This window comes from Orbicella faveolata, unplaced genomic scaffold (genome assembly GCF_042242905.1).
Source record: "Orbicella faveolata isolate gen_17 unplaced genomic scaffold, um_ofav_v1 contig_26, whole genome shotgun sequence".
Lineage (NCBI taxonomy): Eukaryota > Metazoa > Cnidaria > Anthozoa > Scleractinia > Merulinidae > Orbicella > Orbicella faveolata.
This window is the reverse complement of record NW_028301554.1, coordinates 6,183,578-6,201,844: the sequence shown is the minus strand read 5'-3', so window position 1 is coordinate 6,201,844 and position 18,267 is coordinate 6,183,578. Positions and strand designations below refer to the sequence as shown.

At 38.6% G+C, this 18,267-nt stretch overlaps 1 protein-coding gene and 1 pseudogene across 1 annotated transcript; both read left to right on the top strand.

Annotated features, from left to right (window-relative positions):
- Window positions 1–866: 866 nt before the first annotated feature.
- LOC149107826 (uncharacterized) lies at window positions 867–13,205 on the top strand. The gene is made up of 6 exons (XM_089295984.1): window positions 867–947; window positions 4,142–4,232; window positions 4,737–4,937; window positions 5,193–5,285; window positions 5,645–5,986; window positions 10,690–13,205. The coding sequence occupies exons 2-5, from the start codon at window positions 4,168–4,170 to the stop codon at window positions 5,709–5,711; spliced, it is 426 nt and encodes a 141-aa protein (XP_089152110.1). The 5' UTR covers window positions 867–947; window positions 4,142–4,167; the 3' UTR covers window positions 5,712–5,986; window positions 10,690–13,205.
- Window positions 6,072–13,205, top strand: LOC149107827 (adenosine receptor A3-like; annotated as a pseudogene).
- Window positions 13,206–18,267: the final 5,062 nt, after the last annotated feature.

The following is an 18,267-nucleotide window of genomic DNA, read 5'->3' as shown; positions in this document are numbered from 1 at the left end:
CCTGTTCAAACGCCAGTTGTAGTTGACCGGGCTCTATTCTTATTTTCCTGTGTCTTTTAGTTGCTGTGATGAACGGCGACGCTGACCTTTTAGAGCAGCACAAAACCAGGGCTTCTGTGAACTCAGGAATCCTTAACGCGTACGAAACTGGATTTACAAAGGAGCTCGATATATTTAAAACTACCACCAGGTAATACCAAAGGCTAGGTATCTGGATATGATAGACTAAATTTAGATTGATCGAAATGATTAAAGGGAGCCACGACAGCAAAGCAAGAGTAGATACAAACATCAAGGTCTTTGTTAAAGAAGCTGGGTCACGACCGCGCATGCGTGTCCGGTCACGAAACAGTTTGAAAGTTTTAGCCTCAAACTTTCAATATCGTCGAGGAGGACGCTTTCATAACTTTATCCGAAAATATCTTTGCGATCCTAGAGGGATTTATATTTCTGATAGTTGTAATAGCTCAATTGATTGCTTTGGAGTATGTAGATGTAGATTTTGGTTGGTGTTTGAGGTTTAGAGAGTGAATTTTCGTGGATGTTTTAATGTCTTCCCTAGGCGGTCGGCGAACTGGAAGTGGCCGAAAGAAGATTCACGCTTCATTTTCTGAGGTTGTAAAGTTTTGGCAACGAGGCCATAGAAGGATTTGGTTAGACTGCCAAATTTATTCTTCGTGGGTATTTGCGAAGATTTATTGCGGATATCGAAGCGATTCAGCGTTTGCTGCCCACCTTCTTTCCTTGGAACGACGAAGAAGGCAAGCATCTTTCGTTTATTTTTCACGAGCACTTTGTGCCTTTGCTTGTGCCGTTTCTCTGGTTATTTCCGTGTTCTAATTCTTTTTATTCTCAAATAAGGGAAATTTACACAGCAGAGGAAATTTCAAGACGAGAGAAGAAACGAGACGATGGCCCTTCCGCAAAACGACGGCGCCATGTTGAAGGTGATACATTATGTAAACAAGTTTTCACTCGCAACTTTGACCTTTTTTAGATGAGGAATAAGTAGAGTAGGTGAAGTCGTTACATTTAAGAGTCCCTGTCCATAAGAATGGAAAATAACTCGGCAAGGATCGAAAATTCGATTTCGCTCATATATTTATGGTAGATAGGCTGGGGCATGACAAAAACTACTGGATAGTTTTTTTGGCAAAATATCCTTTTATTTGAAAGAAATATGCAAATTACCAAATTCCGTTAAAATCGTCATTTGACGCACCATTTTATTAAAAAAGTTTGAGAGCCTCGCATACAAAACCACATCATTCTTCCGTCTTTAAAACACTCAAATATTTTTGTGCAATGTTCAAATGTGTACTGGGTTGATTTTAGGGAATGTTGCGTTGTCTTTTTGGGTGCAAAATAATTAAATTTCGAAGACATGTATTTCATTCACTTAAAAGTACTTCGTGAATATAATTAATTTTCACCATGTGCGAAACCTTCAAATAGATCAAGCTTCTGGTGGTTGAATCGCAGAAGGATGGTCTACAGATTCCTGTAAAAATTTCTTTGGGCAAATGATTGTGAGCGACGCGAGAGCTTTTCAAAGTACGTCAAAAATGCAAATATTTGACCATCCGTCGTCAAATTTCAATTTACGGTTTAGACGTATATTTTAGCGTGCGCCACATGACTTGACCTATGTTAAGCTGAAATAGGCACAGAGCTGATAATTTCGAAATGTTCTAACCTGATTTGCTGTAAAAGGCAGGTCCAAAGCCGATTTGACGTGTTTCTAGTCGATCTCTCACCATTCGTCGCACATAAAGCAGATGTTTGCTTTTGTTTACACAAGGTTAACGTCCGATGTAGTGATCGCCTACTGTCAACCTATTATTGGTCGAATACTATGAATCTGTGACCATCTTTCTGCGCATATGAACATCGCTGCATCTAAGTCTAAAACGGCTGAGTCATTTGTAGATAGTTCCTTGCTTTGCGCTGCGCCAAAATATTGCGTTTGATCGATTGCTGACCATTGCTGATAAGCGTGTCGGCGCAGCACAATCTTACAGCTGTTATTGTTCGTCACGCAATGCTGTCACGGCATATGCTGCACATTTTGATCTATTTTGTATAGAGTACTCTCAGGATAAGTGTAACAATTTAATCATTGTTCATCTGTTTTTTCATATATATAATAATAATAATATATGTGTATATTTATATAATCATATTCTATGGTGTACGTGGCCTCGGTCCAAATCACGTTTGTTGTACGTTCTGATGTTTCAGACAACAGCTGATAAAGCTAGTGCAACAGACTAAATTTAATTAGTAATTACGTGAGTAAATAGCCCTGGCCGTGCCATTTTATTTGGCGTATTTTGTTTGCTTAGTGGCGAGACATTGGTATGTAACAGAAAATAGAGGACTGTTGTCAATACAGTCCAAAATTATCGTCAGTAAAATATTGTAAATAAAACACCTATTGACCGGTTACCTCCGCGGCCATCATTTGGTCATTCCGATAAGGGTTTCATTATTGTCTTTACCCCTATTAAGCGGCCACCCGAAATTTAAGAACTTTGTTTTGGAAAGGGCGATGGCAGATAAGAGTCTGAAATTGAAGGTGCATGACGAGTGATAATTCAAACACACGTCTATCATGATTGTCTTGAATTGACTCCATGTTCACCAAGAAATTTATAGCCCGATAGTGAAAAATTAAATATTCAAGGTACACCAACCTCTATTTAAGCGGCTAGCCCCATTAAGCGGTCGCCACCCATTTCCCCGAGGGTAGCCCACTGTATTACATGTAAACCAAAAATAATTGCATAGCGCGAAAAAGACCTAGGTATGAGTTTAGCGTTACAGTATTACGCAGGGGCATGTAGGTAACGGTGGTCGAGTAAAAGATAACAACAGGGGCAATGGTAAATTATTCATTCTTTTCATTTCTTAATTTAATCTCTTCCCACTCAACACGATTGTGTGCTCCCAGTGATTCCAAGCCTTACGGAGCCTTACGTATTAGGATAGAAATTGTCCCACCCCTACCCCCTAAATTGGGATGACAGCATTGCGTGACGAACAAGGAACCGCTAGAAGCAAGGATTCAAGCCATCAAACCATGATGATCAAACGTAATATTTTGGTGTAGTACAAAGTAAGCAACTATCTACGAATGACTTAGCCGTTTATGACTTAGATGCAGTGGTGATCATATGTGTCGAACGAGGGTCACAGATTCATGGTATTCGACCGTTAAATAAGTTGACAGTTGGCGATGTACATCGGACGTTATGTAAACAAAAGCAAACTTCTGCTTTATGTGCGACGAATGGTGAGAGAAACACATCAGATCGGCTTTGGACCTGCCTTTTACAGCAAATCAGGTTAGAACATTTCGAAATTATCAGCTCTGTGTCTATTTCAACTTAACATTGGTCAAGTCATGTGGCGCATGCTAAAATATGCGTCTAAACCGTAAATTGAAATTTGACGACGGATGGTCAAATATTTGCATTTTTGACGTACTTTGAAAAGCTCTCGCGTCGCTCACAATCATTTGCCCAAAGAAATTTTTACAGGAATCTGTAGACTATCCTTCTGCAATTCAACCACCAGAAGCTTGGTCCATTTGAAGGTTTCGCACATGGTGAAAATTAATTATATTCACGAAGTACTTTTAAGTGAATGAAATACATGTCCTTCGAAATTTAATTATTGTGCACCCAAAAAGACAACGCAGCATTCCCTAAAATCAACCCAGTACACATTTAAACATTGCACAAAAATATTTGAGTGTTTTAAAGACGGAAGAATGATGTGGTTTTGCATGCGAGGCTCTCAAACTTGTTTAATAAAATGGTGCGTCAAATGACGATTTTAACGGAATTTGTTAATTTGCATATTTCTTTGAATTAAAAGGATATTTTGCCAAAAAAACTATCCAGTAGTTTTTGTCATGCCCTAGCCCATCTACCATAAGAATATGAGCGAAATCGAATTTTCGACCCTTGCCGCGAAATTAAGAATTTGTCTGATTTGTACGGGCAGGCACTCTTAATTCATTTGGTCAGTTTTATTTTTACATATTTCCTTTATAGTCTGTTTATTTTTTTTTTTCCTTATATATTTATTTATTTGTTTATTTATGTATCTATTCATTCATTTACATGTCACACAGCTGTCCCTCTTGTAACCTCCACTCCAATGAATGGGAAAGATATCCAGGTGCAGTTGCCAGATTTATCATTGGGAGGCGGTTATCATGACAGGTTAGTTTGTTATTTATGTTGTTGCAAAAGAGCTTGCTATTCAGAAATATATTGGATCTGTACAATCCAGCTGTATGTACTTTAACTGGGTTTAGTATATATCTACTAGCATTCTATCACGAATGCCGTTCGCTGATTGGCTATGTTGTTGTAAGGGTGGATCTGTCATCCATGCCTGCTTTTATCAGAAAGGTCCAGTTAAGTAACTGATGTCTTTTCAATCATGCTGCCCTCCACATGTTACCTTTATTATCCAGATATACAAAATTCCCTTTCTGCTTGGCGACTTTGTCAGTGATGCTCAAAATGTAATGTCCTGTGACTTGCATAGTAGTTTTATATATCAGCTACTGTTTTGTTTGTCTCAATGAAACATTGAGTCTGACCAACTACACATGTATGTGGTTGAGCCAATAATATATATCTATATATAATGATACAGGTATGCATGTATGAAGTGAACGTATTACGAAATATGTTTTGTGTTCAACTTCTTTGTTGCAGTGAGGATGGTGATGTCGCTATTACAGGTATATCGGCTGATTTTGATTCAACAGGCGCCTCTTCTTTTTGCGTCAATGATGTCATATGTGAGGTCAAGAATGACTCGGTCATTATGAAAGGAGATGCTGACAAGTATCGTAATTCAGATGAGCCTGACAGTGAATCAAGTTGTTCAAGTGATTCAGATGAAATGACTTGGAGGTAAATGATTGTTTGTACTTGGCAACAGTTAGATACATGTACATCTGGTCAGCTTTCTTTGACAATCAACACTATGGGAAAATTATTTTCAAAGTTGCTGATTGCCAATGATCACTATTGCTATAAAAGGCAGTGTGCAATATAGACCACAATAATTTAATTAGAGGTGGTTTTATCATGAAATGTAGCATGATAATAATTACGCATATGTGTAATAATTGAGAGCATTGTTTTAATAGTTACTTTATATTGCAGAGGAGCACTTCCTCTTCAAGAGGCTCTAATTGAGCTCAATGAAGATCCTCCAGAGGACAGTGGAAGTGATAGTTCAGATATCGAGGACTTGGGGTAATATATGCACTAGCAAATTATTTATCAAAATAATTTTTTTTTCTCCACCCAAAACAGAAGTTTTCTAACTAGAAAATTGCACTTGAATCAGAAATCAATAATTTTTATTGATTATATGCAAATGTTATATTTCTCTTCAGTAACAACACACAACAATAGTTCTTAGTAAGCCTTGTAAATTATTAATTTGCTATTATAGTGTATTGTTGGCTTTATGATTCTGCCATATCTTTTTGTAGACTTAATCACATAAATAATTTCATATACATAATATCTATATTATTGTTAATGGATTTGTGTGGTATCATATGTCTTGATAATAAAATGATCCTTTAACATTTCTTTTAAATCTATAGGCTTGTAATGCAAGAGAGAGAAGATGGAACCAATGGTGGTTGCTGTGTTGCGACCCCTCCGTGTTGAAACTTTCTCCAAATACCGATGTTACAACCACATATGATGAATATAACAATCAGTGCGTATACCATCCAAGGATATATAGCGTGTTTGCTTGAAATAAAGAGCTTCAATGCAGTGAAGATGGCGTCAAAAACCAGAGAAACTACCCAGACCAAAAAAATAACAATGCGGTATGCTCGTAATGACAATCTTCGATACTTGTGTGGGGCCAATAAGTGGCGTAAAATCTCTCGCAAGATATGAAAGCTGCTGAAGTTAAGGAGGGCTGCGAGAAAAAGGTATCAACGATTCAGTAAAAAGCTTTAAAGTATAGGTAATCCGGCAGACCAAAAGTGATATTCAAATCCGACAACGTAAACGAACATGGGTGGAACCAAAGTTCCTAGCATCAGGTCAGCAAACGCCAGATTGATCATGATGAACCAGTGGCGTTCTCTGAGCTATTCGTAGCTGCTTCTGTTCTCATCATATTTTAGTTTCACTGAACGATTGAAACGTCGATTAAACTTTGCCGATAATAACGTATCGTTACTTGATGGGAAAAATAGGAGTTCTGTAAACTGCAATAGCTAAGAAAGAATAGCGAGTGACAGATCATGACCAAATTAGTAGTTTTTTGACCGTTTTAAGAGTGCCTGCCTGTAAAAATCAGACAAAATCATAATTTCGCGGCAAGGGTCGAAAATTCGATTTCGCTCATATTCTTATGGTAGATAAGCTAAGACATGACAAAAACCACTGGATAGTTTTTTTTGGCAAAATATCCTTTTATTTCAATGAAATATGCAAATTACCAACTTCCGTTAAAATCGTCATTTGACGCACCGTTTTATTAAGGAAGTTTGAGAGCCTCGCACGCAAAACCACATCATTCTTCCGTCTTTAAAACACGCAAATATTTTTGTGCAATGTTTAAATGTGTACTGGGTTGGTTTTAGGGAATGTTGCGTTGTCTTTTTGGGTGCAAAATAATTAAATTTCGAAGACATGTATTTCATTCACTTAAAAGTACTTCGTGAATATAATTGATTTTCACCTTGTGCGAAATTAAACCTTCAAATGGATTAAGCCTCTGGTGGTTGAATCGCAGAAGGATGATCTACAGATTCCTGTAAAAATTTCTTTGGGCAAATGATTGTGAGCGACGCGAGAGCTTTTCAAAGTACGTCAAAAATGCAAATATTTGACCATCCGGCGTCAAATTTCAATTTACGGGTTAGACGTATATTTTCGCATGCGCCACATGACTTGACCTATAATAAGTTGAAATAGACACAGAGCTGATAATTTCGAAATGTTCTAACCTTATTTGTTGCAAAAGGCAGGTTCAAAGCCGATTTGACGTGTTTCTAGTCGATCTCTGACCATTCGTCGCACGTAAAGCAGAAGTTTGCTTTTGTTTACACAACGTTAACGCCCGGTGTACATCGTCAACTGTCAACCTATTATTGGTCGAATACCAGGAATCTGTGACCATCTTTCTGCGCATATGAACATCACTGCATATAAGTCAAAAACGGCTGAGTCATTTGTAGATAGTTGCTTGCTTTGCACTGAGCCAAAATGATACGTTTGATCGATTGCTGACCATTGCTGATAAGCGTGTCGGCGCAGCACAATCTTACAGCCGTTATTTGTTCGTCACGCAATGCTGTCACGGCATGTGCTGCACATTTTGATCTATTTTGTACAGAGCACTCTCAGGATAAGTGAAACAATTTAATCATTCTTCATCTGTTTGTTTATATATATAATAATATGTGTATATTTATATAATCGTTTTCTATAGTGTACTTGGCCTCGGTCCAAATCACGTTTGTTGTACGTTTTGATGTTTCAGACAACAGCTGATTAAGCTAGTGCCTGTACTCACTAGAATTTTTAAAAAATCGCCATGGAACAAATTATAGATCAATGAAGCAAGAACTAGCTGAAATAAAAATAGGAAATCACAACGTGTCTAATTCGTGAGAAAAACAGACTAAATTTAATCAGTAATTACGTGAGTAAATAGCCCTGGCCATGCCATTTTATTTGGCGTATTTTGTTTGCCTAGTGGTGAGGCATTGGTATGTTTCTAACAGAAAATAGAGGACTTTTGTCAATACAGTCCAAAATTATTGTCAGTAAAATATTGTAAATAAAACACTTATTGACCGGTTACCTCCGCGGCCACCATTTGGTCGTTCCGATAAGGATTTCATTGATGTCTTTACCCCTATTAAGCGGCCACCTAAAATTTAAAAACTTTGTTTTGGAAAGGGCGATGGCAGATAAGAGTCTGAAATTTAAGGTGCATGACGAGTGATAATTCAAATACATGTCTATCATGATTGTCTTGAATTGACTCCATGTTCACCAAGAAATTTATAACCCGATAGTGAAAAATTAAATATTCAAGGTACACCAACCTCTATTTAAGTGGCTAGCCCCATTAAGCGGTCACCACCCATTTCCCCAAGGGTAGCCCATTGTATTACATGTAAACCAAAAATAATTGCACAGCGCGAAAAGACCTAGGTATGAGTTTAGCGTTACAGTATTACGCAGGGCATGTAGGTAGCGGTGGTCGAGTAAAAGATAACAACAGGGGCAATGGTAAACTATTCATTCTTCTCACTTCTTAATGTATCTCTTCCTACTCAACGCGATTGTGTACTCCCAGTGGTTCCCAGCCTTACGGAGCCTTATGTGTTAGGATAGAAATTGTCCTACCCCTACCCCCTAAATTGGGATGACAGCATTGCGTGACGAACAGGGAACCGCTGCAAGCAAGGATTCAAGCCATCAAACCATGATGATCAAACGTAATATTTTTGGTGTAGTGCAAAGCAAGCAACTATCTACAAATGACTTAGCCGTTTTTGACTTAGATGCAGTGGTGATCATATGTGTCGAAAGAGGGTCACATATTCATGGTATTCGACCATTAAATAAGTTGACAGTTGGCGATGTACATCGGACGTTATGTAAACAAAAGCAAACTTCTGCTTTATGTGCGACGAATGGTGAGAGAAACACGTCAAATCGGCTTTGGACCTGCCTTTTACAGCAAATGAGGTTAGAACATTTCGAAATTATCAGCTCTGTGTCAATTTCAACTTAACACTGGTCAGGTCATGTGGCGCATGCTAAAATATACGTCTAACCCGTAAATTGAAATTTGACGAGAGAATGGTCAAATACTTGCATTTTTAACGTACTTTGAAAAGCTCTCGCGTGGCTCACAATCATTTGCCCAAAGAAATTTTTACAGGAATCTGTAGATCATCCTTCTGCAATTCAACCACCAGAGGCTTAATCCATTTGAAGGTTTCGCACATGGTAAAAATCAATTATATTCACGAAGTACTTTTAAGTGAATGAAATACATGTCTTCGAAATTTAATTATTTTGCACCCAAAAAGACAACGCAACATTCCCTAAAACCAACCCAGTACACATTTAAACATTGCGCAGAAATATTTGCGTGTTTTAAAGACGGAAAAATGATGTGGTTTTGCATGCGAGGCTCTCAAACTTGTTTAATACAACGGTGCGTCAAATGACGATTTTAACGGAAGCTGGTAATTTGGATATTTCTTTGAAATAAAAGGATATTTTGCCAAAAAACTATCCAGTAGTTTTTGTCATGCCCTAGCCTATCTACCATGAAAATATGAGCGAAATCGAATTTTCAACCCTTGCCGAATTATTTTCCATTTTTATGGACAGGGACTCTTAAGACCAATCATCGTGGACTAATCTTTCACATGACATGTCTCAGTTGACTTTACACTGACGCAACTTGTCAAGGCTTTATAGACACCCATGTGCAACTTAATACGTCTGCGAGCGTGTTATGGCTGCAATGTTTACCGGCTTCAACACGGACATGAGGTTGACACTACGGTCTTTCTGGAAAAAGAAAACGACACAGGGACTTCAAGATAGGTCCTCAATTCGTGCATGTTGGACTTGATAGAAATATTATTGATCACTTTACCGTTTCTTGAATTAAAAAAAACTCGAACGTTTTGAAAGAAACTGATAAGCGCTCGTATACAACTGCAAATGTCAAACTGACAATTAATTCAGTCCGTTCGAATTGTCTAAAGCGTGAAGTTTAATACTCAGACCAGAAATAATTGGAATCGTTTTTCGAAATTCTACTAAAAGAATCAGATATTCGCTCTCGATTTCTATGGGGCGATAGTTGATTCGGCCTTCGGTCTCATCAACTTTCACCTCATAGAAATCTCGAGCTCATAATCTAATTGTTAAGTAGTAAAGCAGATTAAAGAGTGCGTTCGAGTTTTGGTAGGTTTGGTATGTTAAAAAAGCAAAATTTTAGGAACAGCATTTTGTGCCTGAGCTGTTAGGTAGGCCTGAAATTGGCCTCCCTCTAGTAGTGGCGAAAACAAATGAATTGATCGCAAAGAACGTGCATACGATAGGGTTTGTTCTCGTTTATACAAGTGTTGTGTATTAGTTACGACCGGTCAATAAAAAAAGGACTGCAGTCGGTAGGCCACATTTAGTCCGCACTCCGTGTTTTATACCTGAGTCCGTGTTTTATGCCCATTTCGCAATGCTTAGTCCGCGTTTTATACCTAACTCTGTGTCTTATACCCAAACCCGTAGTCCGCAGTCCGCAATCTGCAGTCCGTAGTCTATGTTTTATTCTGACCGCGTAAATCGACACAAACGATGCCTGTTCCTTCGGTATGCGAGACAACCTGCTTTTACTACCAAAACTAGGACAATTATATTATGTTTACAAATACGACTTTGAATCGCCTTGGCATTGGGGGAACAGCTACAGGGCATTTTCACTTCCGTAACAATGAAACGGAGGACATGTTGGTGTACCAAAGCAATCCTGTGGGAGTTGAACTCTTTTCCTATGAACACACTTTCGTTGGGTTATGTTACATATTTTGCGCACAGAAATATAGGCCAGCGAAGTGAAACTACACATTTTCTCCTTTGGTTTATTCAGCAGAAAGCAGCGTTGGTTTTGGTCGAAGAGAAGAGGGTACACAACACGCAGCCAAACTCAAGCTTTCTGTTCGTACGAAAAGTCGTACACATTTCATGAAGACATGTCTGCAAGGTTTTCAAATGCCATTAACACTGACTTCAAACTTTAAACAACTTATCCGCTACGGTCTTCAATAAGCTGTCTGGACACTCGAAAGTCCGCAATATTGTACAACACTCCACAGAAAGCATATGGACAAACATGGAGATGACGTCATTCGCCCCTAAAGAATTTTTCTGAGCTGCCAAATTGGTGTCCATGTAAAGATTAGCCTCTTCCAGGCGTTCAGTTAGTTGGGGCTCGGCGCAGAAAACAGCGCGCGAAAAAATATAAAAAGCTTCATCTCACCGCACTTGTGTTTTTTTATTTTCGCGCGCTGAATTTCGCGGTGCGCCCCAACTAACTGAACGCCTGGAAGAGGCTATAGAAAGATACATACACAAAATTTCGAATTTTTCCGCATTACCCGATTAGAACTGCGTTCTCTCGAACGCAATTATTGCTAAATGAAAGTGTAAAGCCTTTTTTAAATTATGAAAGCCAAACTTACTGTCATAAAGTAAACGGTGAACAGAATGGACAATACTTTATCAGGAGTTATTGTACGCCATTTCTGTTCTACAAGTATGGATAAAGGATTAAGTAAAGCAATAACCCACTAGCCTTAAATCCTTCAAGAATGCTGTCAGAGAATAATAGTGGTCGTGGTGACCTCTGCCTGTCATGATACACTCAATATCGTAGATTGTTCCCATATTTTTATTTTTATATGTAAATATCACGTACTGTTATCTATAACTACAGGGTTGTTTTATTACAAACAAATAGTTAGTGTAGGCATTTCTTTTATTTCCTATTTAGATTGATTACCTGATTTTTCTTCTCATTTTCTAGTCTATAATAATGTTTTCCACGCAAAAACAGTTTAAAAGGGTAGGTCGAACAGGATGTATTCTTTCAGCCCACTCTTAGAAGTTTGGACATTAGACCTGCAGCTTTATTTACGTTGTAGATGCGTATGCTAATATCCTAAGAGACTGTATCAACGTCGACATTAAGGTAGACATTCAACTACGGCATTGCGTGTCACTGATGCATCATTGTTGAATTAGTCCGGCACGATGATTGGCCTTGAAAGAGCGAAAAACGCAAGTGAACAGCTGTTTTCTTATCCCTATGTAGTATTGAAACTCCAAACGTTTCCGTTGTGGACATTTGCCGATGATCGGCCTCCATACAGGCCAAAATGAACAAACAGAATACTCCGAGCTGTCGCCTTTCAGGCTACTCAATAGGGGACCTTAGACCCTCACTAGTAAAGCCACAGGTCTTTTTCTAGATGGAAACGTTTTCATCGTTCATCTAAAACGCCAAAAATAAGCCGCACATCGGCAGCTAACAGGAGCCCGGAGAATGCGACTAGTTCATCAATGCTTGATCCTTCCAAAGCAGAAGGCATTGCATGGTGTAGCGCGTTTATTTTGATATCCATCTTCAGTGTCGCAGGAAACTTGCTCACCATTGTTCTCTTTGTACTGAACAAGAATCTTCGTAAGAAAAGTTTATTTCTCGTCATCAATATGGCGTTTGCTGACCTTATGTTAGGAGCGTTTTCTCTACCAGGCTACATTTTCGTTATCGGTAATGATTATCAACTATGGACAGAAGCTAGTACAGAGTTTCTAACTGTCAACAGAATCATCGACACCGTTTTCTCACAGGTGGCGCTTATTTCTGCGGTTTTCATCTCCGCCTAGAGATTTTACGCTATATATTGGCCGTTTAAGCACCGAACACTAACTGTACAAAAATACCGCATTGTTCTTGGTATGGTATGGGCACTAGCCGTCCTTATCTCCGCAGTGTTCAACGCGTTATTCAATTTAATTTCGTTCAAACATTCCGTGTTTGTTTGGACACCATACACTTTGATTCTAATACTTGTCATATGTGGTTGTCATATCGGCATCTGGAGAAAGTTTCGACATGGAAGGGTTGCTTCGCAACAGGAAAGCAAAGCCTTCCAAAACAAACGCTTAACAAAGACGTTGATGTTTGTATCTACTCTTGCTTTGCTGTCATGGACACCGTTAATTGTTTTGAGCTGTTTACACGCGTTAACTATCTCGATACCTTTGAGATATTTTACTATCGCCAACATTCAAAATTTTTCGAACTCTTTTGTAAATCCAATTGTGTATGCATTTAAAATTCCTGAGTTTAAACAAGCCTTTCTTTCGTGCTGTTTTGCAAGGCAAGCAGCAGTTAACATCGGAGACATTAAAAGAAGAAATAAGATGGCTCCCACTTCGACTTTGGAGACACAGCTAAGAACATTGCGAACAGATCCTAGTCACCTTCAATTGTCGTTTGAACAGGAAGAGATGGACACCAAACTGTAGCATTTACATTGAAGGATATAAATTGAATTGTACAACTAGACCATTGTTCATAAATCGGATTCTGATTCTCGATGCCGCTGTTATTTGATCTTTTAAAAGAACATCACATGACGACGCTATCGTCTCTTTAAATTCTTTTATATAACAAAGAAACGAAAAAAAAATTCAATCAGGTCATCTATGCGTCTATCCTCTAATAGACCATAGATAAAAGTAATCAAAATGCATGAATAATTTTCTAAATTCAGCATTATAAATCAAATGATGAGGATTTTTTGTGGTTGAATGAAAAATCGGAAGAGCGTGATATCGCCAAAGTGTTCCAGTAAAGCTAAACGATGCGTGGCTTAATTCTCGGTTTATTCCAGGTGGTTGATATCAAACCGCATTTCCAGAGTGTTTCTCTTTTAAAAGGCATTCATCTGACACAAACCTGCATAGAACATAGTAAACGAGCTGTAATATGAACTCTAATCCCACAGCCATAAGATAACAAAAACGCAGTTAAGACTTTGGTCCGCCACGGAAAATGTAGGGCATTCTTAACAAAACCTTTTTAAGTTTCTCTTTCAGCGTATAGAACCGAAATGTAATTAGTTTCACGTTAGAAGCTTACAAATGGTGCGTAAAACATCTAATCTTAATGTCAGTAATAACATATCTTTTAAACATCACGCGACATAATGAATGTCATTTTGCGTATTAGAAAAAGCAGGTGGCTGCTAAGCAATTTTCTCAAATTCCTTTTAGCTTAGGATTACCTCTTACCTCCAATTAAACTAAAAGCGTACTACAGAATATTTGTTTTAGGTGTCGAGTTATAGTTTTACTGTTTTTGGAAATCACCCATTATTCAAGCTACTGTTTTTTGTTTTTTTTTTTTTTTTCTGGAAAGAAAAAAGTCTCTGTTGCGAAAACTTAGAAAACATGCCAAGAAGGCCTTATTGCCTTGAAACATTTTAGGATTACAGTCAAACGTGCGACCACCTCTCCTCAGCGACCAGTTTTCCAAAATACCAACAGTTTTTAAAAATCACTATATTTAGAACCTCTTGTAAGCGACCACCTCTCGTAAGCGACCGCGACCACTTTTAGAGCTAATAGTTTGAAATTATCTTTTGTTTTGGACCTTCCGTAAGCGACAGCTTGACAGATAATAGAGCAGAAATTGGATAATAAGTTGTTGTAACATTAGCGCAATACTGGGTAGTACAAGAGACGGATATTTCTCAATGATAAGTAGAGTATTTTTTTCTCGAAATTGACTTTTGAAAAACATTTAAAACATGGGGTAAGTTTCTGCAGTTACCATATGTTAATGAGGCCAAATTTTCGCCCAATATTCCCTCGTAAGCTACTCCCTCCCGTAAGCGCTTACGGGAGGTTCGACCGTATGTTAAATGGTAGGTTTTTATCATATGACCCGTACAGCCCCGTACGCTATTTCTTTGCAAAACCATAACGAAAGGTCCCGTGTCAGGGCCGTACTCGTCGAAGTAAGAGGGTCTGAAAAACTCATACGCCCTAGTAGAACACGTACGCCCCGCAAAATCGATGCTGTCCTGGAGAACTGTCCGACGCAGAACTACGGAGGTTTTCAGTTGCCACGTTACTTGGAGAGAAGAAGGAAAGTCAAAACTCCTCACAATTGAAGAAGCCACAAAATGGTCATATGATAAAATGCTTATTGACGGAGTGGAAGGGCCGGATAGGGAGATATTTGGCTCGAGATCAGGACGAGCGGAAGAGAGCAGCGCAGGCGTCAAGGCAAAATTTCCAAGGTATCTGGCCTTGGTAGGCAATAATTATATATTGCATGACAATTACAGTGAGAAACGACAGCAAAGCAAGAATAGATACAAACAGCAAGGTCTTTGTTAAGGGCTTGTTTTATGAAGATCTTCTTGGCTATCGAGTGGCTACAGCTTTCTGTTGAAACGTGTTACGAATGGCGATGTTAGAGCCACGCATGGTGAATATTAGACTCAGGATGTATAGCGTCCAAAGATATGTAGAGTGTTTAGCTGAAATAAAGAGATTCAAAGCAGTGCCGATAGCGGCAAAAACGACACGAAGTGTCCAGATCATAAATATAACAATGTGGTATGCTCGCGTTGACAGTGTTCGGTGTTTTAGTGGCCGATACGTGGCGTAACGTCTTTCGGCAGAAATAAAAGCCGCAGAAATTATCGAGGCAAATGTAAAAAATGGATTAGCGACTATGGAGAAAATATACAAAGATATCCATTCGAATTCAGTCGGCTAAAACAGATAAACAGCCCCGACAATTTAAAGTAAACATCGGGTCAGCAAACGCCATATTGATTACCAGAAACAAACTTCCCTTTCGAAGTCTCCTGTTTACTGCAAAAAGAACAATGGTGAGCAAGTTTCCCACAATAATAAAGGCAAGCTCGAATATAAAACCGGTGCACAATGCCATTCCTTCGGAAGGAACAATTCTGGTTGAACCAGTCGCGTTCTCTGAGAAAGTGTTAGCTGCTGCTGTAATATTAATTTTTTTTTTTTTTTAGTTTTGACAGAACGATTGAAACGCTGAATAAACTTAGCCGATGACTACGTGTAGATGAGACCAGGAAATAGGAGCTATATAATCCACACTTTATACGAGTGAATCGAAGACCAAGTGGCATCAAGGCCAGTTGTTATATAGCTGGCGTTTTTCCTGCTACAGCGCGCCCATTCATTGGCTAGTTCATGGTCACATGACATCTAACAATGAAACTGGTTACTGCCAAATGCCATGAGCGGGCAACAAGAAAAACGATGACGTCAAACAAGAAACAGTTCACTGTTACCCACGAAAAGTTGACCTCTGTTGCACGTGATCAGAGCGTGCAGTTGAAGGTGGCCTGATATTGTCGCTGGAATCTCAACGCGTTTTTCAAAATTTGCTTTTGTTTGGTTTTGCTATACAACAAATCACTTAGTGACTGGTCCCTTGGGGAACAGTGAATTTTGTTTCCCTCGACTTCGTCTCGGGACACATTGAGATTCTCTGGAAACAAAATGCACTGTTCCCCTCAGGACCAGTCATTAAGTGTTAAATGTGTAGCTTTTTCAATTTTTGAAGACCGATCACTGAGGACTAAATGAATAATGTTCCATTAAGACGCTATGCTTTAGGTCTACCATACTTTCAAAGTTGACGCACTTTGTCAAGATGTACGTATACGTGTGTTCAACCTTGACAAAACGGTAAATGTGTTTTTCATTTTTGATTGATAATTGTATTTGAAATGGACCGTGCGATATGAAATAACTTGACATGCCGGGGGAATGAAACTTTGAGGAGGAATAAATTACGAAGATTAAATTTTTATTGGTTTCTAAGTTCAATTGCAGCCGGAGAAATTTAAAGGGTGACCAAGTGGCACATCACGGTCGACTTTGTAGTTTTTCGCTTTTTCTGGGACAATCATCGTTGATTAATTCAACAATATGTTCCATTTGAGATGCAAAATGCTTCAGATTATTGGCTTTCAAACAAAAGTTCCGAGTACGCAACGGTTTCATCAAGAATTGTACCTTTCAAGGCATAAGGCATTGCATTGTGCTCCGTTAGTAGGTTAGAGTTTGTTTTTATTGTCGTAGGAGACTTGCACACCATAATTCCGTTCGCTCAGACAGGCCGAGACTTTGAAAGGGAAGTTTGTTTCTATTCAGCGATATGGCGTGTGTTGACTTCATGCTAGGAGTCTCTACCAATTTACATTTGCTCGTCGAAAGGCGATGGTTTTCTTTTTTTTCTTTTTCTTTCTTTTTTTTTTAAGATCATGAATTATTTCTTACATATTGACCACGCTAAATTCTGCGGTTTTCATGTCTGGTTAAAAAAAGACTTTTTGCCACGTATTGAAGAATTGGTTCATACTTAGCGTGCAGGGCATATCGAGTTATGGATGCACTTTGGAAGTTTGGAGAGCAAGAGAGAAGTGTAGCTTCTTGAGTGCTCTCCAAACGTCCAAAGTGCATCCATAACTCGATATTCGCAAAGCTAAAAGCATGAGCCAATTCATTTATAACGTAGCGACAACAACTTGAGCACTAAGACATGTTTTATTTTGATTGACTACAAAGTTCTCACAGTGCACGGCGATGCAAAACAAAGGATCCTTTTGACTGGTTAAAAACACGCCACAAAAAGTTGAGCGACGGTTGTGCCAAAACGTTTCTTCTGGTTTCTAAAATTGTTGATGAAAAATTCGCTTCTTCGAACTAATCAAAATGTAGGAAAACAAATTCAAATACTCAATGAAAATATAGACAAACGATGTCAAAATACATGTACTCATGCAAGGTCTAGTCGCAGATCACCCTAGTGTTATATCAGACAATTTTTTCACCAGCGCGCGTTTTGGATCTGAGTTGGCTATAACCATCTCATACCTAACTAGCACGAGTGCTTTTATAATTAGCATTAAACGTAACACACAATCGGACATGTGTAATTCAGTAATAAAAAACTCGTCGATATAGGGGGCATTGGGCCTACGAGAAACCAGACTGAAACCTCTCAAAATTTCTTGAAAACCGCTAAAAAAAAAGTCACTCAAAACCAGCAAACCGCCGAGCATAATGATCGAATCTACATTTCACAAACTTGAATACAGTTAGCTTGATACAGCAAGAAAGATGTGTACTTTTCATTTTTTGAGGGATCAAGACATTTTCATTTGAAATCATTGCCCTACTATACCTTTTTAGGTTAGTGTTAATGCTTCTCGCCTGCGAGATTTTTTTCCCTACAAAGGCAATTCAAGGTTATAAATGCCTATCTTCAACAAAACCCTGTTAATTGTTTTGAGCAGGCAAACTAACATTTCCTTCCACTTCGAGGTAAAGAGTAGATGATTCTAATCTGCAAATCAAAATTTGTTTTCTAATTCATGTAGAGCAAATGACTGTTTGTCTTCCTAGCCCCCAAGTCAATTATTCCCGGTTTTCCCCGTTATTAGCCAGTCGCGAACCCCCAAATAAAACGTGTTCGCTTTACAGTTAGCTATTGAGAGAGCGAACTGAAGAGGTTTGAAGCCCAATCTAGCTAGCCTTCAGCTTTCGGTTGAAGCATCTATATAACAAACCTCATAAACTTGCACGGATCAGTACCGAG